Here is a 24,691-nt window from a genome sequence, read left to right as displayed (position 1 = left end):
GCTGCCCCTCCCCCCCTTACCTTTGCAGTACTGCAGCGCCGTCTGCATGGCGCACCTCCTCTCATTGTGCCAGCGGCTCCAGGCCGAAGCTGAGCTCTCTGTCTGCTCAGGCTGACCCCTCTGCCACAGATAGACCTCCAGACGGTTGTCGAGCAGAAACAAGGCTGGCGGACAGACAAGAAAGATAGAGGAAACATTAGGCAATAAGTGGAACTAAATTAGTTTAACGTTACATTAAGATGGACTTTGATATTCCTGTGGGATGTTTCCTTTTGGCAGCAAGAAAAAAAGAAAAAGTTAGACACAGATAAAGAACAGAGCAAGTAAATGTGTGATAAATTACATTTTGACTTAAAAGTTTTAAAATATTGCATACTTCATATATTTATTCTTTATTTATGTGTCATAATTTCATACTTGGGTCATATTCTGAACCACCTCCATGAAAATCCTTTAACCCTCCTACTGTGTTAGGGTTCAATTTGAGCCATTTTCAAATTAAGATGTGTGAAACATACCTTTAATTCTTTCTGGTCAAAACAAGACTTCATTACATCCCCAACAATGATCTATTCAATACAATGAAATAAATTTTGATCATGTGTCCTTTTTTTAATATCCATCGAAGAAAAAGTTACAACTGTGGGTCAAATTAGATCAGGAAGTAATTATATACATTAAATACACAGTAAATTATACCAAACCATCATGAATAACAAACAATACAACAAAACAAATATAATAGTAATATTGCGTAATAATATTTAAACTATGTTTCATGCCAAGAAAATTTATAGACTTTTATTTGTAGGGTGGCCACCATTCTCTCTTTCACTCACACCCCCCACACACACAAACACACACACACACACACACACACACACACACAAACACTTCATTCTGTGCCACAAAATAGTCAAAATGACCACAGGTTCCGTTTGGTGTGTAATCTCACATGGCAAGACGAGACAAGACATACGATGTGCCTTTAACCTTTTTAATGTCACAGCCTATAGAAAATGGTGATTATTGACATGACCATCATGGAAGTGAGACCCGGGTTGGGAATAGTTGGAGGGTGACATGTTGACACTTGCTGCTCAACGGATGGGAAAGTTGCCTCTGGCCTACAATCCTGGACCCGAGGTCAAAGCAGATGAATGGCTGGTCCCATTCAAAGGTCGATGTCCATTTAAATAATGCATCCCCATCTTACTGGATGATAATTAGGTTTTTTTCTGTGCTTGTTAATTCATTAAACACGGGTTAAATTTGATCCAAAACACTAAAGGGGTAAAACCTTCTCTAACACATTGAGAGGGTTAATGAAGGTCATGAGGGTTAATGAAGGTCATGAGGTCATGACAGTGAAACTGTTGTATCCAAAGTGAATAATGAGACTTCAAGCTCAATATTAAAAATATGATTAACAGTTATTTTTGAAAAGCCACATTTTATAAATTTGCTCAAGGTGTTGACTTCTTCATTTATATTTCAGTGAATCTTGTTTTCTAATAAGATACTTGAGGAATTAAACAATTGGAGTTGAATTAAAGAGAAAACGAGGCTTTGTGTGCCGTGGTTAAGTCTTGTGTCAGCTCTCACCTGGCTGTGGTACTGAGTACAGGCTCTCCTGGACGAAGGGCATCGCCATCACGAGCCCCGGCAGCCGGCCTGGACTCTGCAGCTCTTCGCCCTGGAAGCTCCCAGAGGAGGCGCTCAGATGGAAGAGACGAGGTGTGAAGTTATACTTTCCTGGATCTGACAGGAGACAGATGTATAATTTTTTTACTGAATGCTGAGAGAAATGTCCTGGGTGAAGAGAAACAAAATCACCTAAGCTTTGTTTTCTACCTTGCAGCATGCAATCGTAGGCCTTCCTGTCCATCTGTCCCAGCGCTGTCCAGAAGTCTGCAGGCTCTGAACCTTCTTCCACCATCTCCACCTTCACAGGACTGCTTTTGCTGAGACCCAGCTCTGTTGGGCACCTAATTCACACACAAACACACACCACAAAAGTTAAGAACACAACTGGGTTCCAGAGTCTTTCATTGAAGTCAATCCAGTGTACGTGACTTACATCTGAGTGAGACGCTCCACTGCCCTCTTGCTGACCTCTCTGGTGCTGCCCTGGGCTTTGCAACCAGTCCAGAGGTACAGCACCCCCTGCTGGCTGTTCAGCAGGACAACAGAGCCCCTGGAGCGCAGACCTGCACAGCAGCAATCCACCTCTAACAGAGATCCCTCCTCTGGGAGCTCCCCTCGCACACAGAACAGACGCCACTCTAAAAATTAAAAATTAAAAGTCCCATTTCAAAACATGAAAAAGTCAAACAAGAAGAGGGAGAACTTGCCCTTTAAACAATCTGAATTCATTGTACCTGCTTTAGTGGAGGCCTCCTCTCGCCTCCCCTTATGAATGACGAGGCCTCCCTGGAAAAGCTGCAGGAAACAGGGAGGTTCCTTCCCCTGAGGTACAACCATCTGAAGGAACAACACAACAAGCACACAGGCTGAAATGACAATCCCGACTGTACCAGCTTCCATAACTCAATACTGGTAATGTATCTATTAGAATTAAAGCTCTGTATTCAACGTTTTACAGATGTATACACATCGCTACAGTGAAGAAAGGCTCCTTTTAAGTGTTACATTATTGTAGCATTAAGAGAGAGGTGAGGTGGAGAGTGTCAACCACATCAAATTATCGGGAATCTATATAAAATAAGTTCTGTCACAGTCTCTTAACAGAAGCTCCATGCACTCCAACACTTCATAACATACATACATATTACATCTGTAATATAAAAGTCATCATTCTACATTGGATCAATGTTGTAATGACAACTACTTCATTCATCATGCAGTTCCTGTTATACTGCACTGTTAGAGGACACTACTTCCAATGTCCTTGTCTTTGCGTTGTTGTGAATCACCTTTATACACTGCACTGTTTGCACTGTTTTACCTGCCTCATCCAAGTGTCTTCATATAATATGTATAGATCGATAGATAGATAGATAGAGGACCTCAACATATTTATGTTGATATTTATCTTGTTTTATCCATTTTCGATTGCTGCTGGTCTCTGATAGTGTCCAAACATAATTTCATTTTATGTCCGCAATAACAAATAAAATGTTTTCTCTTAACCTAAAGGATACGAGAGCCAGTGCGCTGGATGTGGAGGGTTGTATGTAAGTATGCTGTTCTCTTGTATACACACTTATATATAAATTCTCAGAACTACTTTACATTGCACCTTATGCTTTAATGCTGCACTTTACAAACTCTATATAATACATTAGAAACTCACATCCTGCATTGTCAAGTCTTGTATTCCTCCAGATTTTACAGCATCTTCTTCATGCAGCAGTTTTTCACTTACTGCACTGTACATGCAAATATTCCTTTCTTAACATCTCCATATGTATTCTTTTTTTATTCTAGTTGCACAGTCTATGAAGATGCTAGCTATGCAGCACACTATGCAGCACACTGTCCTCTGTATGACTCTGAGTGTTATCAATAAATCAGCGAATCTGTATCCAGTGGCTGCTCCTCCTATAGAAGCCCAGGGCGTTCGCAGCCAAGCAATAAGATCATCTCTACAGAATCAACAATTTCAGATTCTTAATGTCCAAAAATCAATACTGACTGCATAATATTAACTTGCTGCTGTCTACTATCTACTAACTTTAGTCATCACCTAAATAAAGTAAAAGTGAAAAGCTCAATATTTTAATCAATATAGCAAAATAAATGTATAAAGCCTCATAATGAGCTAACTAAGTTGTACTTTTGTACCATAGTTGAGTAAGATTTGTCACAGCTCTTACAGGAGGTTGTAGTTGTGTGTATGTATATGTGCTCACCTGTGAATCTTCGAGGTTGTTCATCCCAATGGACAGGAACGCAGCAGTGTCACGTCCACTGACGCTGGAGTGACGGCCGCGCCACAGGAAGAAGGCGGTGTTTTCTCTTCGTCCAGGAGCCCTGCTGCAATCATCCAAACTGTTTGCCGTATCTACAGCAGCGAACAAAGAAAAATCTTTACTTTTTTTTTTTTATATTAGGCATTTTTGGTGTTGATGTTCTTGTCTGACTTTGACTAAATCCACAGAATAAGCTGCATATCATCAGAAATGACAAGTGAGGAGTGTGAAGTTTGTGTATCTTGTTAATGAGCATCACTAACCAATAGTACTGATGCTGTACGTCCAGCGGATGACGTAGGAGTCTCCCTCATGAAGCTGTCCTGTGCTCGCCACAGGAATTTCACTGTCATCGAACTCCTGGACGTGCCAAGTGTCAACCGCGACCGTTTTCAGCTCCATCTGACGTCCTTCCTCCAGTGTGATGACACCGTGGCCTCTCTGGATATCGACCCCACCCAGCACGCTGTGGACCAAACCGTCTCCTCCTGGGGGCTGGCCCGACACTAGAGACTTGGCATCGCAGGGGTTCAAGAGGTCTGATGTTGGGGAGACAGACTGGGAAGCCTGAACTGGGACGGACTGTGGAGAGAAGAGACTTTCACTAAGTGGTTCAGTGAGAATTACAAAAAAAAAAAAACTTTCAGACACAGTTAACATTTATTCGTAATATTTTGAGTAGATGGTGGGCTGCAGTGTCTTGTCAACTACTATTTAAGTGATTGCCTACATTTCCCAGAATGCTTAATTGCAATTACTGTAATGCAGTGAGCAGGTGGAATCCGAAATGGTGGAATCTAAGAGAGAGGACTCTTCCAACAGTGAAGACTTTCTTCCTTAATCAAAACACTGGTGTATAACAGCAGACTGTTCAAGTAGAAATGTAACTGATAGAAAGACAGATGTTTGCTGCTCATGTTAGATTGTGGAAATGATCTAGTTGTCTGTAGTTGTGGGGAAAACATCTTGGAAAAAGGCAAAACTATTGTTCTTTGGTCATAGCTGACCTTTACTGATCTTTGCAACAAATGAGACGGTCAGCAGTGTCAATAAAACATCTCCTACACATGTTCACATCTTTCCAGAATACATTTCATCCTTGAAGCTGTGAAATTTTTATGACTCTGGTCTTTTGATCATTGTATGTTTAAGTCCTGCAAAACGTAAGTTATGGCTTCAAAGCAGATTAAGGTCGAAAGTGATTTTATTTTATTTTTTTAATTCCGCACGTGAATTCTGTCGCTCTGTCTACATGGCTGAGTTCGAATCATGACTTCGAACCACTGAACTGTGAGACGAACCTGTGTTTCCTTGTTGAGTAAAGCCACCTCCTCCCTGCCTCCGTTCCCTCGCATCCAGTCCTTAAACTTCTCTCTGAACAGAGACGTCTCGTTGTGCTCCGAGAGGACGCCTAACAACGCCCAGCTGGGACGACCCTCTCCCCTCCTGAGAACAGAAGAGTGAGCACAATTTTTAAACACATACTTCAACTGTGTAGCTTTTTAATCATAAACCACTCAGTCTAGACTCTAGTTTTACAGGAGACCAAGAAGTGTAATGACACTCAGTAAATGTAGAATAAACAGTGGAAATTATTACTAACTGTTTTGTTACAGACTGAATCCAACTCCATAAATAACGCCCTTCAATTATGCTATGCTACTATGCTAACTCAGCCTGCCTTTCTTTACATGTGTTTGTCTATAATCTCTGTACTTACACATTTAGCTGTATTCTGTAGTGTTTGAGTTAATGGAATACGAACCTATGGCTATATACACCATATGGCCAAAAGTATGTGGACATGCCCGTCCATTTAATTTTGTTTAATTGTGTTTTTCATGGTTTTGGTCGAGGTTAACATTCCTGCAGTCAGGTCTCAAACTCTCTCAACTCAAATCTTCATTAAAGAGTGGCGGTTATTATAGCAGCAGATGAATCACTTATGAGCATAATGTTTGCGTGTCCACATACTTTTTTCAGCCGTGCAGTGCATTGGGCTGTACAATGAACAGTAGGAATGCAGTCAACTTCAAAACAAAAACAGCTGTCTGTGCAATTCATTGTGGGTAATGGACTTACAACAGCATGCTGGGATTTTACAGCATGTCATGTGAACCCGCTAGGGTTTCTCCATGTGCACTGTGGAATCACAGGCCATTTGTTTTGGTTTTACTGCATGCACTAAAGACCCGCAGCAGACTTACAGGGTTTTGCTGCATGCACGGTAAAACTTAATGTTGCATCCATCTCTTTGTGTGCACAGCAATTCTCGATTCATGTGGTGAGTACTTACAGTCATTCTCTGTTGTCTCTGGTATCTACTGTTATTTTTTCATTGTGAAGTACGGACTAAAAGCTTTACTCATTTCATCGCCTGCAGTGTGAACTTACAGCTGAATGCTGGGGTTACTCTGCGTGGGATCCAGTGGGTTGACTCGACAGTTGCTGTAGTCATAAGCTCCGACCCACACCTGGTGAGTCAGCTGCAGAGCAACATTTCTCCTGCTGAAGGAAACATCCTGTCCATGCCACAGGTACACCTCACTGCCGAAATCAAACACCAGGGCCTGGACACACACACAAACACACACACACACACACACACACACACACACACACACACACACACAGAGGCACATACATGATTTATGATTTCTACAGTACAGTCCTACATTTGAGAAACAACACAAAGCCTTAAAAACAAAAACCCTCAGACCTCAGTGGAGCCCAGCAGAGAGATGGTGGGGATGGAGGCCCAGGCTTGTTCATGAGGCACCAGCCTGTTCTCCACCAGCCTGTACACACAGTTGGACTCCACCACACCGCACTCAAAGAACTCATCCTCCTCAGGTGCCCCAGCTCCTGTGGGTAGAAAAATGCAGCACACACCACACATACACACAGAACTTTAATGTTCAGTCATCACTCTGTGTTTTTCTTTTTCTTGTGACATGGTCGACTGCAGTGTGGCACCTATTGTAAGTCAGTGGTTGAAAACATCAGCTAAGCAAAATTGTATTTCTGGTAGTCCTCTGGTTCTGTTACCATTTGTGTTCTTCTTTGTGTGATTAACATGATGATAAACATGATAATCAATCTATTTACTGGATGGTATTTAAAGATATTACTACACATTTTGACCTCTGACCTCTGTACCGCATCCGTCCTCCTAGAAGGCTCCAGAAGTCTGTAGCCACGTCGCTGTCAGAGTTCATCCCCTCCTCCAGGTGGACGACCTGGGAGGCCTGACAGCCGAGGTCTCTCTGGCTCTGGATGAACGACGCCAGCTCCAAGGCCTGAAAAACAAACCTTCGTTTTTTAATACCACTGCAAAACACACACACACACACAGTACGACAGAGGCGAGTAACAGAATAACTGAAACTGTGGAATTAAAAATGATGAGTCTCTAACAGGCAGACTTTTCACAGCAGAAATTGTGGCTCGTTAGAGCAGCTGTCAGACCTGATTCAGCTGTGCTTTTCAAAATGTCTATTTAGAATTTCAGCTACATTGTCACTGCTTTATTTTGACAGCAACTATTAATTGTCTTAAACATTTTCATAGCTGTGATCATAGAAAGCATAGAGTGTAGGTAACACCTCATCTGACAATATCTGATTGACCCTTTTGTCTTATTCATGTAGCAAATCCTCTAACACAGATTTCATTTCAGCTAAAACACACCAGTCAAAACCTGAGACTCTAATCTAAATATGAAGTCAGTAACGTGTCAGAATAAATCGTGTCATGAAGCAGTTTGCAGAGGAAGCTGCTGATCAGGTCACAGAATCTGGGGTAACACCGAGAATGTTTTAGCTGGATTTGTGAATCCCAGAATGCAGTTTGGGATTATTGGAAGTGCCACAGGAGAAAAATTATGTTTGTAAACAAACCTGAAAAAAATTTGTGTGTAACACTTGACTTTGGGTCCCTGTGTCTAGCATTTATAAGCAGCATGAAACATCTAGGAAATGGGTTGTGGCACATTATACTGTAGTTGTATCCAGACATTTCTGAGTGTTTATTATTTGTCAGCAATGATAACTTCTCCTGCAAAGCCATATTTTATAGTTTTATAGCACATAGGAGGAGTTATAGTTGTTAACAAATAAACATCTGCTCTCATTTACATTATAGTGTATTATAAACCATTTATTAATGTTTGTATATCATATATAAATGTTAAACAAGGGGGGTGAATTAAAAGTAATAAGAGCATGCAGAGTTTAGGTAATCCTATGGCATATGTTTTATTCCTGCTTTGCTTTATTAGCTAAGCAAACCCACTAAAGCCTGTGTGTTTAATGAATAATAAAAGAGAGCGTGTATAATGGTGATTGTGTGAACTGAAAGCACCAGTGCACCCAGTATTATTTCCACAAACAGTATTTTATTGTATATGCTGCTCAAAATGTATTTTATGTTTAAAAAAAAAAAGGTCCCTGGGGCTTCAAGAGTCACAGCTCATGTAATTTTATGCATTATGTGGCATGAAATGTAAAACAGTATAATTACAATATCATTACCATTGTAAATTTCTTCAGAGAATATTCCCCTGAATTTAATGTATGAGGCGAGATTTCATTGCACTGGGTCATTTGGCTCTGCAAACATTTCAAGCTATTAAAAAGGTTTTACACATTTTCACAAAATGTATTATACTGCACCGATTATACCCTGTCGCGGTGTAATTTTATGCAAACAAACGTGTCACTGTCTCGTTGGTACCTTGGTTTTCTCTTGTTCGCTGGCAAACTCTCCGCTCCACAGGATGCAGTGCTCCGGAGTGACCAGCAGGAAGCAGTCTCCACTGTTCAGCGACCGCACCGAGGGCTCCACCAGACGGACCTGGACATGCCGCCTGCCTGTCACCACAGGCAGTGGTTAATATAAACACCTGAACACAAGGAGATCATCCACACAGACACACAAACCAAGTCTTCTCTGACCTTTGATGTGAATGAGCATCAGGCTGTTGAAGGGAGGGTAAGACTTGTTAGCTGTAGCATCTGAGGAAAGCATGAAGTCCTCTGATCTGACCAGATGTGAACCTGTCACAGAGGAGTTTTTAGACTCTGTGGAAAGGAGCAAACGCAAGAGGAGAGAGCTGAGGAATAGAAAGGAAGACAACATGAAAAGAAACAGACGGAGACTCACTCTTCTCTGTTTGGATCTGTTCCTCAGCAGCCGTGTTGACTCTCTCTCCCATGTAGTCCTGTGTGATGTCCTCTCTGGCAGCGAGGGCCCTCAGAGGGTTTCTGGAGCCCTGAGTCCGACGGGATGGACGCACCGACCGCCTGTGCTCTGCTACTGCTGAGGTCAGTCTGCGCGCGCACACACACACACACACACACACACACACACACAACAGATAAGATTTCACATTGACAGGATATTGTTACCACCTCCATGAGGATGCACCTGGTTTAAAAGCTAATGATCATGTATTAACTGTAGATTGAATTACAACTCTGAAGTCATTGTAAACAGGGCTAAATTTTGGTGCATCAAAGTCCACCCAGTGTGTTAATCTATGTTTCAGATTTTATTGTTCCATATTACGTTTGGTCCCTTCTCATAGCTGTTGCACTTCTCGCAGGGTGACACTGTTTTGTCATTATTGTTCTGTATACAGTTGTATACATGTTGTCTGAAGGCCATGCCATGTGATTATTGTCTTGTGTCTTAACTTCTTTTGTTTTTATTCCTACAATAAAAAACTTAAGATGCAAGTGCAATACAGAAACCTAAAAAGATGTTTCTCTCTGGTGTTTTCTCTCATTTACCACTTTTTCCAAGAGCTCCAGACCTGACTGAGTGAGGAGTCACCAGCAGAGGGCCCCACAGAGGCAGAGGACACAAAGTTTCCAAGAAATTAAATATATTTTGCAAGTGTATGATGACAACTTGATGAGAAGATAAAAGGTTTGAGACGATAGATCCTACTTGTGTATAATCAAATAGCGACATGTTAGTGTGTTTCACCCTAATGTTCATGTAGACCACATCTTTATCAGTTATGAAAAGTGAAATAAGAATCATATAGGATGGTCTATAAAACAAAAAAAGTTGGTTAATTTGAAAGAGCAAAGGTGAGTGAAAAAATACAAGAAAATAATAATTATTCAGAGTTGGGTTTTTTTAGGTTGACTCCTTTGTTTTTCTGTTGCAGACAACTAAAAAAAACATAAAATATCTATTAAACTCACATACAAACACCTCCAAAGAACCTCTGTGAGAGTTATCACAAAACTGTTCTACATACGAAAAATATCCCAAATGTTTTATCTGATACCATCAACATAAACCATTATCATGGAGAAATATTTTGAATGAGCTTTCCTCTTGCACATTTGAAGCCTTGACAAGAAGATGATATTTTGTGTTTCCAGACTGAGAAGACACAGCTCTGACAGTCACCATGGAGGGACTGCTATGTACTAAGTCAGAGCTCAAGGGAGGACACAATCTGAAAAAGACAATACCTAGAACAGATGTGTTGGGTCCATCTTCTCTCAAGTATTTAAGATATTTATAATACAAAGCTACTGTTCTTACAATCTGTGGTAAAACCAGGCTCACATGGGTGTGTTGGTCTGGCAGAGGACAGCCAGGTCCTGCTCACTCTCTGTGGCAGCCCCGTCCCCACAGGATGGGGGGTCGCAGGTGGAGGGAGGAGACTGATCGCTGTAGAAACCTCCATCAAACGTGCTGGATTCATCCGCAGGCGTCTCCTCCTTCCCCTCAGGTGGAGGAGCTGAGAGTGGAGAGCTCTGCATGGCCATGGCCTTGGCCATGTGTCCAGTCTCCTGCTCTTTTCTTTCCTCATATGCATCAAATTCGTCGGCTCCATCCTCAGATCCCTTACCCTACACAGCCAGAGAAACATGTCTGTTAAGATGCACATGAGCTCTTCTGTGGATTTAAACATCCAAAGAAAATAAAATTCAAACCTTCTGTCTCCACTGAAGCTGCGTCACATTCTCGGTAGGAGAGCAGACCTCTTGTGCTTCAAAGGACAGATTTGTCTGAGGATGAAGGGAAAACAGAAAACGGATAATGAAAGGAAACAGTTGAGATCTTTAGACATGATGCACAGCCACAGCTGAATGAATCTGGTTCAGACAGCAGACAAACGTGAGTGCTCAGACGTAAGATTCATTCAGGCGTCAAAACAACACGAAACATAAACTTTTAACATTTTAAACACAGAATAAAAAGAAACCTTTCAAACTACTACAACTTAAGTTTTATTAAGATTAAGTTTGATTCATTAAGATTAATACAGTTGGTTGTTTTTATTTGACTTCAAGTCTTGCTGCTGCTTAGCTCTGCTCTGCACAGCTAATATGTACAGAATGTAGTTATTAGCAGTGCTTCTTTGAGTTCTGCTGCTTTATATTGCTTGGGATGAACATATAATGTATATACTGAATAGCTGGGTCAATGTTTTGCTGCTTTCGGTTGCTTTGTATGATTTGTGTGCCGTCTTGGGAACACTGATTTTGTTGCCATTGTCGTCACTTCAGCAACTTAGCAGTTGCGCTTTCTGGCTGACACTGGCACATTTATAGGCTTGTTGTTTATTGTGCATTGTCTTCATGAATAAAGAAAATTAAATGAAAGGAAAATGTCACATCAAATCCAAAATATGACAAACTCTATCTTACTTTCACATTCATGCAAATATAGCAGTAGAGGCTTATTGTGTCTAAAAACTTTGACAGTTTAGGCAAAGTTGAACTTGTTTTTTTCATTTGAGCAACAGGAACTAATGGGAGACGTGAAAAGAAATATGTTCTTGATAATCTCTTGATAATCCTAACAAAAAAATTGGTTTGATTCTTTTGTTCCAGGTTGTTAAATCAGGAAGTTTGGGTGTAGGGGTGTGATATATTTAGTGATTCCCAAAAAGAACGAAGACAACCAGAGCACAGAGTTAACAGAAACAGCTGTGATGTCTCACTTCAGAGTCTACTCGTTAGCGTGAGCGAAACTTTCACACGTCAGGTGTAAAAATCAACATCCACCTGAATCACTGCATACAAAACACGGCAAAACAAAAGGCACAAACGAATCTGCCATGCTCCGGCTCACGCAGTTACCTGATTGAAACACATGATATATTGGGGCGTACTGCTAGAATAGACAGAGGCAAAGACGGGTTCCTGGGAGAGAGGAGGAATTAGGAGAGAGCAACTAAAGCCATTTCAAAATTAGTCGAAAAAAAATCTACGTTTTCATGATGGAGATTTGGGCGGATCATTGCGATTCAAAGCATTATTCAAAGACTCACCCAGCACTGAGGGTTGGCACTTTCAGCATGGAGGTTTTCTGACTCTTCCTGCAGAGATCATACAGAAACAACATGAAACAAACTAAATTGCTGAAATAATTTAATAGAAATTAACAGAACATGTTCACCCACACACACACATACTGTCACCATGATGCAGCTAAGATGATAAGGTCATAACAGGGTCAACATGTAACCACCAGAATCACAGTCTGTTTACATTCCTCATCACGCTGCGAGACAGTCAAACCCATCTCAGTACGTAAACACTAACCGGCCTGCGTACACTGTATCCCCCAGTGACTCAAGTCTGATCTCAAGACATTTAACACATACCAAATCCAGAGCGCTGTTGCTAAGAGATGCCACAGTATCTGGTTTCAATGGCACGACAGCTACCCAAATCTAACCACAGGGCAGAGTGAACCCGCTCACCTCAAACCACAACAGTGACTTTTATTTGTGTATTTGTAAACTAGAATCACCACCTCACAGCTGCATGTGTCTGCCAGCCAGTCCAGTGGCAGTTAGCATGTGAATTTGTGAGTTATGGCCAAAAACCTTTGACCACCAAAATCTTATCAGATTGTCCTTGAGTTCAGATGAATGAGAGACCGGTTTCTATTATTTTTATTTCTAATATCATTTTTACTGGTTTCTATTATGATTCAACATGTTTTAAGAATATTGTTTAGTCAAATGTAATATTTCTTGATATCAGTCACATGACCTGCCTCGTGCTCTCCTGAAGACAAAATGTGAATGAGAAACAAGGTCACAAAAGAAATTTCCAGTTGGCAGATTTCTGTTTTGCTTCAAATATCTTTATTTATTCCCTGATTCACTTCAGGGTGGCACAGAAATCACGTCATTTATTCTGTGTGGTGCGGTGTCGTAAACCGAATTACAGCTCACCTACTCTTTAATTTGATCAGGAAACAAAACGGGTTTCTCTTTTTTGGTGACATGAAAGGACGGCAGCCTGAGCTTTGGGCTGTTAGTGAGGTCAGAGGATTTGTGCATGAGGCTATAAGTTCTGTGAGCATCTCACCCTTCTCCCTTTTTATTTTCACAACATTTTTTTTCCAATACTGCTGTTTCATGTGTTTCTGCTGTTTGTCTTCATCACTTGTCTTGTAATGTCAATGTCTGCATCGCTATCTTAGCTATGAAGAGGAAAGACCCAAAAGGCAGCAGGATGGTAGATTCCCATGTCGACCTATGAGCATCCATGTCATCGAGACAGTTGTATGATTGCAGAGTTGAAGATGTCAGGATTAAAATACCGTGAGAATATAACACGACATCCATTAAATGGGTTGAAACTGCAGTTAACAACCAGCTTTGGCTGATGTGAGGCATCCATATTTGTTTGGTTTTCATGCACCCCCTTATAATTTAGTGCCAAGTCAGATATACATCAAAGCTTTCAGAAAAAGCCACCACTGGCCACCCCTCGAATCTGCCAGTGTAGACTTTATATGAGACTACCTGACTTAATAACCTGTTACCAGACACAAAAGCCAGAAATAATGTACCCAAAATTTAAAAAAAGGCTTCTAATCTTCAATCCTTTTGATTAAAGTCATAACCCTGATCTCCTTTAAAAAGGTCTTTAGATTTTACAACCAAAAAGTCAGAATTAGTGTAAAAGATACTAACCCAAAGTAACAGAGGCACCAACGTGGTAAAAATCAGGAGACTTAGAGCTTTAAAGAGCTTTTAATTTGTCAGGGTCGTGTGAAGATTCAGACCAACACACACTTATAGTAGTGCTACCGAGGCCAAAGCATCCCCCGGGTGGGGAAGCGTATTTTAAAATGTTAAAGACGGACGCTCCTTGCTGTGCTGACTCTACTGCTGCACTGTCAACCCTCTGCTGACCATTAAACTTTATCCCTCTCTGCTGACAGTCTGAAACCCACTGGCTCCAGACCAGACTCTAAGAGGATTAGACAGTATGGGGGGACAAAATGAAGGCAATTATGAAGTGCTACCCTGCACAGACTGCACAGGCTGCCACTCTGCAGCTGTGGTTCTCGTTGTACATGCTGCAGACATCACAGGCCTTTACAGCAGCAGTGTGACATGTCTCTGTGTCTTACCTCACTCCTGCTGGTGCTGGTTGTCTCCTGCAGTTTAGAGGTGCCATCCACCAGTGTAACCTGAACACGTCCCATGGCTGTGGTCTCTTCATTGATCTTCCTCTCAGTCCCTTCCTCATCCTGTTGCCTTTTAGACAGACAGACAGACAGACAGACAGACACACACACACACACACACACACACACACACATATTTTTGTAGCCACAAATATTCAGTGTTTTCCTCATATTATCATCATCAAGGCATTTTCAGACATACTTTAAAATGTATTAGAATCAGATCAAGGATGTGTTCACTCGATGTCCGTTACTTACAGGACTCTCCCAGTAGTATCTGAGCTGCGTTCCACAGAGGAGACCGGCTGCTCCTGTGGCTTTCCCTGACAGGGCCTCTCCTCCTGAGGAGCGTCCTGCTCTGACGAGGCTCTGATTGGAGTACAGGCGATGGTTTCCCTCCTGTTTCGAGCCCTCTGCCTCCAGGGAGCAGCTTTCACTGAGCCTCCCTCCACACCTGAAGCCTCACATCTCTCTCTCCGTGGTGCTGCAGAAATTTCTTGCCTCTCTGTTCCCTCCATCCTCCCCTGTGTCACCGCTTCGCCACAACCTTCACCGTTCTGTTCATGGCTGTACGTCTGGCCACCCTCCGCCCTGCTCCACTCCGAGCCTCCGGAGCGGCTCTTCTTCAGGATTCCTCTCAAGCCGGGCTCAGAGTTGTAGCGTTGCAGGCCCTGCTGGTCCTGCTCGCCGGGACTGGGCTCAGTGTCCGGTCTTGGCTGAGAAAGACGTACCTCACTGGGTTTTAGGTTGACAGACGAGGCCTGCTGTCTGTCGGACAGATGGGGGGACAAGCAGAAGGCAGGAAGCTGTACAGGACCTTTCTGGAGCTGAGAGATAAAGAGAGATGAAATAATTAAAGTAGAATTAAAAACAGTGCTGTCTTCATTTCTTTAAAAGCACATTTTATTTCTTCTTTCATGTTCTTTTCTTTTGTAAGAAAATAGTGTCATAAATACATTTTGCCTTGATTTGATTGACCTGGCTCCTCCCACTCACCAGGCTGACCTCCTCCACAGTGATGGGCTGTGTGCGATACCGAGCCCCCTTCTGCCTTCGCCTCTCCGGGGGCCCATCGGGTTGGCCGGCCCCCTGCTTCCCTGGCAGAGACAGTTTGTTGAAGAGGGCCAGTTTCTCGCTCATGCTCAGCCTGCAGCTCTCATCGGCATCTTCCTCTGACTCCGCCTGCACACACTGGGACTCCACTGGAAGTGCTGGTTTGGGGGCGCTGCAGAGATGTAAATCGCACAATATAAACATCTTTAAAAGATATTTTAATTACTGTCAACAAATCACATGAAATAAATGAAGGTAAAAGGGGATCTCTGATTCTGTTAATCTTCTCATGAATTTATCTTGTGACTCCTTTAAAACATCCTGACATTGAGATGGATCCAAGTTGAGATGGAAACAAGACCAGACGTGTATTAATCCGCAACTAAAAATAGTCCCAATCTTTTTCTCTATTCAGTCTAGTTTGAGAAACTTTTGCTAAAAATTGCAGAGCCCAGCAGATTTCGGAAATGACTGAGCATTTTTTAAAAATAAAATTATATATTGTGGCCAGCTTTTAAAGATTTGGTGTTGGTGTTGGAGTAATGCCATCCTTACCCTTAAAACACATGAAGGTCGTCCACAATGACTAACCTAAAAAACTGTGGGACAGATGTCTAAAGTAGTGATGTGCTGTATATAAAACTGTTTAAAATCCGACCATTACATTCTTCTAAATGTGTGAGTCTATTCCTACCACTGACACTAATCCCTGACACTGGGCTTGATAACACTACATCCATCTTTCCATATGACCACCAGACTTCCACACAGCCCACCTGATAGCCACCATTTCATCACAGGTGATTGGCTGAGTGAGGAAGCGATGGTCGTTGCCACGGCGCGCCCTGCGTTCATGACAGACGCTGCTTGACCGAGGCTTCAGGAAGGCAGAGGCCTCGGGGGCTGCAGACTTCTCCAGCTCCTACACAAGAGGCAAAGAGGATGTTAGTATCAACACGTGACCATCAGTTTGCCACAGGTGGAGCCCAACATTTAGGTCAAACAGCGGCTTCAATCAACACTCTCCACCTGCTAAATAAGTAATAAGAGAGACCACAAAAATGGCAGTGAAAACTCCCTCTCCTGATGTCTCCTGTTCTATTTGTATGGACTGGGTGAGGGGAGGGGAGGGGAGGGGAGGCGGGTCAGATAGCCGGTGAATAAAACAGCTAGCTCTAATGTGGAGTGTCATGACTACATGGATTGAATGCCAGCCCAACAGGTCACAGTGTAACCAGAGCCGTGCCGGCTTCAGTTACCTCCACAGAGCAGCAGGCTAATTATAACACAGCTGCTATGGTTGTTAATGGCAATACAGTGCCTGGCACATTTTCACCTGGTGCTCCATGACTAAAACTGTGCAGGAGCTGAAACGTAGGAATTCAAGATTGTAACCGTTGAGGAGAAAACCCACAGTGTGTTTCATGTGTCTCATCCTCTGTTCAGCTTCAGGGCTGCTGCAGAAACGTGTTTACTGCACAATAAATGTGACGCACTGGAGCATCAAACCGAGCTGCAGCACCTGTTTGACCAGTCATATTCCCTCAGTGTGATCAGGTTGTGTTCTGCGCCCTCAGCACTGGCTCGCCACTCGTTTCAGACTGTAAGGTGAGCAGCTGAGGCGACTGTCACTGATGGATGAAGCTTTCTCTTTAGCTGTTCAATTTACTTCTCAACAACTTATCACCTGTCCATAATTTTAGCTTTAAATCCAGAATGGGACACCACGTGAGCATGCTTTTATTTATGGGTAAATTTGAGGTTGCAGTGATAGCTGTTTAGATGAGGATCAGACATCTAAATAACAGTTTAATTGTCATGAGTAATCTTTCAGAACACCTTTAATTATTCCGCTGTGACTGTAAATGTCAGCGTCTCATCACATTAGATGCAGAAGCAGGGAACAGCCATGACTGAGAATCATTTTTAGCAGCAGGTGTTAAGACAGACGCCGCTCAATAGAAATAAATAAGCAGGTCACAAACAGCACTCAGGATCCTGTTTCAGTGCAGAGACCAACATAGACTCACTTTAAACAAAGACATCTTGGCTGCCACACTCATTTTGGCTCTGTCGTCTGTTTTCACATCAGCTAGGAGAGAAAGAGACATACATCGTCACGTCAGAGAGAATTAAAAATAAATGAACACAAACAGTTTGAGATCGCTCTGATGTTTCTCGTACACCTCAGGCTCTATCTGACTGCAGTAAAGAAAGGTGCTGCAGCCACTGACACACACTTGCAATGTTTATGGTGAGTCATTTACTCAAGGACTGCCCTTGAGTACAGAAAGAAAAGACATATGAATATACATTGTTCAAGAAAAATAATTTCTCTAGCTTGTACACCATGATACAAAAGGCAATGGGTCTCTTGTCATGTTTCAGATATCGAGGAGTTGTTAGCAGCTAACCAGAGACAAAGTATGACAACTGAAAAGATCTAATTATACTCACATCCAGGACAGAAAAATCTGATTATTTTCTGACGTATTGTTGATCATTTGCTGTATTGCCTTTGTGCGTCTAGTCTTTCAGATGATCCCTCTTGAATTGTAAATTGCTTTGAGATGTTTTTCTGCCTGGGTGGTTTGGATGGGTAACCACACCTGTCATCGTAGAGCCTGACAGCCTATTGGTGAGTATATGCTATATTTATAGATACAACTGTGGTGTCCAATCTTAAGTATTTTGACCAGATGAAGATTTGACTGGTAAATGTTGTGTCTGTCTGAATAAATTTTGTGGCTGAGTCACGACCCTCTCACGACCCCTCATTTAACTTTTGACCCTTTGGAGGGGCCCGACACTCAGGTTGGGAGCCACTGGACTAAACTGCATATAAAGCAGTTAAAATACAGCATTAACAATCTAATATTGTGATATATAATAATACATCAGTGACAACAGACTCTTCTCTGCTCTTTAACTTCTGATACATTTTGCTGATAATACTTTTACATAAGTAGGATTTTGAAACCAGCATTTTTATTTATAACATAATATTTTTATTGGCATTTCTATTTAAAGAAAATGATCTTTTTCCACTTCAACTATTCTGAAGATTTACTTCTATTATCCATTTTTTTTAAATGTAGATTTTGTGTCTACATTTTGCCCTGAAAGCTATTAAATTAAACTTGTGATAAAACTGCTGCCTCTCACTGAAGCTCCTAATATTGACATATTGACATATTAATAGCTGAATGCTGTGTACACTTTAGCCTAATCTGAACAGGTTGTAGGAGCAGGGCTGCAGATCACTGACACACCCAGTAAACAAGCTTTCTATCAGGACACAGTCTGATCCCTTCATGTGAGGCCGTGGTTCCTCTCACACCTGACACACGGAAACTAAACAAGCAGGTGGGTAGAAAACAAAACACATCACTGAGTGTTTATTGAAAAAAAAAAGACTTATGGAGCTCATAGAGGACATTTAAATCAAACTGCCACATTTTAAACTTTTGGAAGTTTGAGCTTGAGTGAATCCTTAACTGGTGTTGTATTTGTGAAGTTAATACACTTTAAATGCAACTTCAAATTCTTTCTCAGTCAATCTTTGTGAAGACTTGCTCTCAGTCTTTTTATGGCAGGGTTAAGAGCAGGACTGACTCAGCGGTGCTCCTCTGCTCACATGGTTTTGTGGAGGCGTAAATCTGTCATCGCTGAGGAGATTAAACATTGTGAGCCTAAAAATACAGCCTGATTTATTTCATGAGCTATTAAATGAGTTTATGGGGGCAACTGTTGTTGGATGCACACCCCAAACATTTGTTTTGTACCCAGCATGTGAGGAGAATAACTGATGTTTATGTCTCCACTGTCAAACTTTGTCTCATGTATGATATCAGATGCAAGTTATTCCCTCCTACATTAGTTCTCATTGTCTTTACATCATTGTCTCGTCAATAGTGATGCGTGCTGTGCTACTGTGACCCTGTCCCTCTCTGTGTCACAGGTCACATGGCCCAGCAGACAAAAGTTTAAGGTGTTTGTCTCTAAACACAATAACAACCTGTACGATCCAAACCACAGCTTTACCTTTACAGTTCTCCTCTTCCTCCTCGTCCAACAGCCTAGAGGAGGAAAAGAGAGGCAAGAGATGAGGTCACCAGGTGAAACATGAACAGGGAGGTGATGTGGACTTCAGTCCTCTCTTTCAGATCCTGCGTTGAGCTCACAGTACATGTCTTTGTGCTCCGGCGTGCAGTTCAGATAATCAAGACACTGTGTCATATTTGCATGCTGGGTAAAGCAACACCGTGGAGGTCATGAAGGAGGACAAGCACATGCAAACCACACCGCCCGGCGGCTTTTATGCAAAGATGCTGCGCAAACTAAAAGACTAATCAAGATTAATGTTCGTGTAAGAAGTTATGATGTCATGTCAATAACTTATTTGTCCAAAATGATGCAAGTGGACTTAACGGTTCGGATACGCATGCTTTTTTTTTTGTGTGTCAAGAGAACACTGCAAAAAGGTCACGACAATCAGCATCTTCTCTGGAGAAAAACAAACCAGGTGCCTCATCTGAGCCCCTACCCGCCGCTCTCCTCCATCTCATTGGCTGTGATAGGTTGTGTCCTGAAGCGATCGCTGCTCTTACGACCGCCACCAGAGCTGCCGGGGAGGTAACGGCGGGTGCGTCGCCGGCCCCCCTCAGAGCCTGGCTTCACAGCCAGGTCCAGAGAGGACGTGGCTCGCCCAGCATCTGGGCAGCTGGTGTCCATACATACACACACACACACAGAGAGCAGGAGGAGGAGAGGAAGAAGATGTTGAGGCGAAGATAAATGAGGTACACAGTCTGATAGTGACAGTCTGGATCACACACATGCAAGTGACCCTACACTTTCTCGGGCTGCGCTCCGCTCCCCGTCTGCTGCAGGAGGGCACTTCTCAACTGGCCTACCGACACCCGAGTGTGGAGCTGCGGGGCATCGAGTCCACCAGGGACGAGGTGCCCCTCCCCACTCAGCATGCTGGCAGAGTCCTGGGAACCCTGCCTGGAGGGGGCGGGAGTGAGGGGAAGGAGGTGAGGATGCAGGAGTGGGGATGCTCTCAGAAAAAAAGTACAATCTTGAACCTTTCCGTCAAATGTTGCCAAAACAACATCTAGCACCAAAGATGAAAGGTGCGACACTGTACCTTTTTTCTGAGAGTGAAGAAGTGGCTCCCACACCACATGTCAGGATGGGGAAAGTGTCAAGCTGGGAGAGCACCAACTCTCAGAAGCAAGGGAAGAATCAGACTGGCTTTAAAACTCCCTGCTGCGACCCACTGATTTAGACCTCTCAGTTTTAATTAGCAACCAAGGCCGAAGAACAACTGGTGAAGTCAAGGATCTGGTGCTGCTGAACAGCCACTGGGACCAAGATTAAAAACTGGCAGAGCTGCTTGAGGTTGAAGCAGGCGACAGGTGTCGTCGGGGTCATGAGGTGGGGATGTTGTTTTATTGATTTTAGGACAAATTAGGCTGAAAACACCTGCTCCCTCCCACATCCACACTCAGGACAAAGACACCTTCACTGTGCCACAGCTGCACCACAACATTACACAATTACAACTCCATTTACTATTGGTTTCAGCAACAAAATCTCATTGGTTATTGATAAGCATAATCATTTACGGTTTTCACATTCTTTTACAACTGCGGCCTGTGTAAAGTTCTTACACTTAAACTAACTTTTAAACCTGTTTAGGTTTAAAAGTTGTATCTCCACCTACAAGAAAATACTGTTCAACATGGATTTAAACAGAGATAACTTTGTACAACAATATTATCTCATAATAAAAAATAATAATGAGCCCTAGTTGTAGAGTATATGATTATTGCATCACTCCACTGGTTCCCATTCACACGCTCAGGGAAGGTATCATTCACTCCAGACATGACTCACCTTCCCAGGTAGCTGGACTCTGCAGGAGCGTCTGCATCTAATCCGTTTGTGACCCCTCGCGTCCTGCCGTTCACTCCCTCACTCAGGACGTCTGAGTTCAGCATCCCTCTGTGGGCTTGGGTTCCCGGGTCGTTCACCTCTCTCCCATCCCTCCTCACCCACTTGGAAGGCAGTTCCTCCATATTGCCGTAACGCTCAGCCAGCTCCCGCCTCCTCTCGGCCTTGTATCGTGCGATGCGCTCTGACCTGGGCTCCAGCACCGGGTTCTCCATGGCGTCCATGTCCCTTAGAAGGATGTAGAAATGGAAAGCAGATGGGCCGCTCTTTCTTTCCAGTAAAATTCAGATTCCATCAGAACATAAGGCTCCTTTCTTTGCTGTCCACCAATCAGATGATGCAAACCAATCTGTGCATCAGTGAGTGGGATGTTTCTCCTAAAAGATTAAAAAATAAAGTTAAATTTTTAACTATCACAGCACAAGCAAATCACCTATCTGCCCTTCAGCAGCCTTCATGTCTACCTAGAAAGGTCCATAACAACACTGATGAGATGCTGCCTTCATTATATAATAAATAACCAATTTTTCTACAAGTTCGTCCTCATTTAAGTCTCTCTCTTCTCTCGCTTGAGTCCATGTAAGATGACCTGTACCAGCCTGCAGTGCCATGCAGGAATCTCCCCTTGCACTGAAACTCAACACCTCAGCAGCTCAGCTCCACTCCGGGTCCAGGCCTTCAATGCACCGAGTCTGCAGGCTTGCTGGTCTTTTCCACACCCCTGGAAGTAACTTAAGCTGAACAAGTCACTGTCACTCTCATTCAGATGTTATCTAATTAGCTACATAACCAGCCTGACTGCCGTATGTCCATACAGAGCATGTTATCTGTCAGAAACAGAGGCCAAATGGTTTCACATTTGTTTAAATACACATGTAATGAACTATCTGAATTATGACATGTTCCCAGGCAACGCGCACACATGGAAGAGCCAAAAAAAGTCCCTGTCGGCTACATGGTTGCCTGGAAATATATATAATAAACAACACTTACAAAGCCGGAGGCTCTGAACCACATATAAATAGCACTGATGTGACACAATTTGCTCTAAAGACAGCAGCTAACCATCAAGCTTGGTTGGCAAAGGCCTGAGTCTATATGTGGGCTCACAAAATGTGTACAAACATAAATGTGTGTTTGCATATGTGTCTGTGTGCTTTCCAAAACTGTGGATGTCAGCATTCCTGATGCAGGAAGCACAATGAAGCCAGAACAAAGAGACGTGAGCCGTGGACTTAGTGCACCAGATGGATCTGCTGCAGGGCTGAATGGTTGTGGAAAAGATGCAACTTTTATGTTTATTTTTATCAGTTTTACTGCTGCTGAAGGACACAAAGTGGCAAAACAGATGTAGATTAAGTACAATATACAGCATAACTGTGATATTCCTCTCCTACTAGTGGTCAGATCGGCCTTTAATCTGTCAGAAACAACCAAATTCTCCACATGTCCGGTCATACTGAATAAACTGAGGGCCACATGTGCAGACACTGTCAGCAGGAAAGTGCAAATCCCACATACCCATGGCACAGAGAGCTTTAATGAGCTGAACAGTAAGATGCACTGATCCCTATACAACAAGCTCAGTGCTGAGTTCTGTATATCAGAGTCGGCACTTCGCAACACGTGTACATGTGCTTCAAAACACAAACAATCAGCCAAGCAGAACAGGAGGACTCACCTCCCTGTCCGGGCCCTCAGAGAGCAACGCTCAAGCATCCCCAGTCTCTCTGACGCCACGCTCCTTTATGCGTTTGCTGAACGGAACATGAGTTCAAATTGACAGTAGCCATACTTTGTGTAAAGAGCAGAAGTCATGTGACAAGCTGGAGGACTGTTGATTGGAGGTGAGAATGCCACCGAGGCTCAGCGGGGATCATGGGCTTCTAATCCAGCGACACTAGTTGACACTGGCTCTGAATTAAAGCCTGTGAACACAGAGGAGCCACGCTCTACCTCCCACCACAGAGCTGATCTGAAGCTTCAACAATGCCATAATGTTCAAAGAAGGTGAAACAATATATGAATTCAACTCTTCCACCCATGACTTCCTCACTCACTGCAACTGCACTTTCATCACACCATCACAACCCTGCACTGAGGCATTTTTACAGGCCAGTCGATGGTTTTCTGCTAGAATAACTTCACTCAAAGTGTCAACATGTTAGTTGTTACATAACAAGGACCTCGGTGTCCAGTGGCAGCACAGTAAACCAGATTAAAAGGCTGGCCAAGAATAAGCCTCCGACCAATTACACCTGTCCTGACTGACGACACTACCTACACGACAGGCCCCTGTGGAGAACAGCAATTCAAGGGCAGCTTCCCAGAGGCCTTTTCTACACACAGATGGCACAGCATAATGAATCATGATCATAGATGGGTTTACATAGCCGTGCATCATCCAGGAGTTAGACAGAGATGTGTGACATTGACATTAGAAATTCCAGTCAATGCTCTGCCTTGATCTCTGCATTAGAGGCATGTGGCTTCAGGGCAGAGAGGAAGAGCAGCTCTCTCCTCATGCAAGCACCATAATCCACTCATCAGCTTCCAGGGGGATGTAGCACATTAACAGCCGATTGGTCTGATGGCAGCTTTTGCATTATATGTCTACTAAGTTAACATTTACCTGCCCGACAAACATCTACCCAGTATCCAAAGTAGCAAACTCCTATTACAGGAACGTTTAGTCAGAGAATAACATGACACAGCTCTTTCAAGGTCCAGACGCGCAGTGACACACTCATAACAAAGGACAGCTAATAGAAAAAATAACTGAGAATCAAGTCACTCAATAACACTGAAAAGTTTCCATGAATTCAAGGTAGTAAAATTAAAGGTTCTTGCACTTTCATTCATGCGAAACAACGGCGACACTAACCTGTCAACCAGTCTGTGCCTTTATATCATCTTTAGACACTGAAACTTTCCACTCACACAGTGACTGACCGCCACGCCGCTCCGTGTCCAGTCCACAAGCACCGACACACTCATGACACCGTGTTCATTCACTCGCTCCTGGCTGACACCTGCCTGAATCTGCGGCTGAAATGTCTTCATGCAAAACAACAAACGCACAGAGGAAGTTCTGCGTGTACTTACGTGCACTGCGCGCTGCGTAAAGTGGCACAGGCGGTGCCGCCGCTGCCCTTCCTCAGCCCGGCGGTCCCTCCCCACTGGCCCCCTCGCCACGGCCCGTCGCTCCAAATGTAGTCACACTCGCAGCTGCGGAGGGCTCTCCGTATTAAGGGGGGAGAGTATAAATAGACGGACAA

The 24,691-nt window shown here is 43.1% G+C and overlaps 1 protein-coding gene across 7 annotated transcripts in view; it reads right to left on the bottom strand.

The window, feature by feature from the left end:
• The window catches only part of svilc (supervillin c), a 26,379-nt gene extending 1,722 nt beyond the window's left edge, over positions 1-24,657 (bottom strand). Inside the window, exons 1-28 of one of the 7 annotated variants that reach the window (XM_071468739.1) lie at positions 24,519-24,657; positions 21,357-21,790; positions 20,307-20,462; positions 19,999-20,175; positions 19,497-19,531; positions 17,483-17,544; positions 16,229-16,374; positions 15,396-15,624; positions 14,658-15,226; positions 14,343-14,469; positions 12,238-12,285; positions 12,047-12,109; positions 10,895-10,969; positions 10,524-10,810; positions 9,099-9,265; positions 8,891-9,016; positions 8,670-8,806; positions 7,087-7,234; positions 6,655-6,800; positions 6,330-6,505; positions 5,237-5,381; positions 4,199-4,517; positions 3,876-4,027; positions 2,382-2,484; positions 2,081-2,285; positions 1,855-1,988; positions 1,606-1,761; positions 21-164 (exon numbers count right to left, since the gene is read on the bottom strand). In XM_071468739.1, coding sequence (XP_071324840.1) covers positions 21-164; positions 1,606-1,761; positions 1,855-1,988; positions 2,081-2,285; positions 2,382-2,484; positions 3,876-4,027; positions 4,199-4,517; positions 5,237-5,381; positions 6,330-6,505; positions 6,655-6,800; positions 7,087-7,234; positions 8,670-8,806; positions 8,891-9,016; positions 9,099-9,265; positions 10,524-10,810; positions 10,895-10,969; positions 12,047-12,109; positions 12,238-12,285; positions 14,343-14,469; positions 14,658-15,226; positions 15,396-15,624; positions 16,229-16,374; positions 17,483-17,544; positions 19,497-19,531; positions 19,999-20,175; positions 20,307-20,462; positions 21,357-21,637 — 4,513 coding nt within the window. In that variant the 5' untranslated portion in view covers positions 21,638-21,790; positions 24,519-24,657. Of the gene's footprint in view, positions 1-20; positions 165-1,605; positions 1,762-1,854; positions 1,989-2,080; positions 2,286-2,381; positions 2,485-3,875; positions 4,028-4,198; positions 4,518-5,236; positions 5,382-6,329; positions 6,506-6,654; positions 6,801-7,086; positions 7,235-8,669; positions 8,807-8,890; positions 9,017-9,098; positions 9,266-10,523; positions 10,811-10,894; positions 10,970-12,046; positions 12,110-12,237; positions 12,286-14,342; positions 14,470-14,657; positions 15,227-15,395; positions 15,625-16,228; positions 16,375-17,482; positions 17,545-17,909; positions 17,961-19,496; positions 19,532-19,998; positions 20,176-20,306; positions 20,463-21,356; positions 21,791-24,518 lie in introns of those variants that run through there. The other 6 variants (XM_071468749.1, XM_071468756.1, XM_071468776.1 and 3 more) reach the window with 6 other exon arrangements.
• Between the last annotated feature and the right edge of the window lie 34 nt (positions 24,658-24,691).

The sequence above is a fragment of the Trachinotus anak genome, unplaced genomic scaffold, assembly GCF_046630095.1.
Source record: "Trachinotus anak isolate AG129_WGS33_773 ecotype Australia unplaced genomic scaffold, CSIRO_AGI_Tana_v1 ptg000003l, whole genome shotgun sequence".
NCBI lineage: Eukaryota > Metazoa > Chordata > Actinopteri > Carangiformes > Carangidae > Trachinotus > Trachinotus anak.
This window is presented reverse-complemented; position numbering and strand designations above follow the sequence as displayed.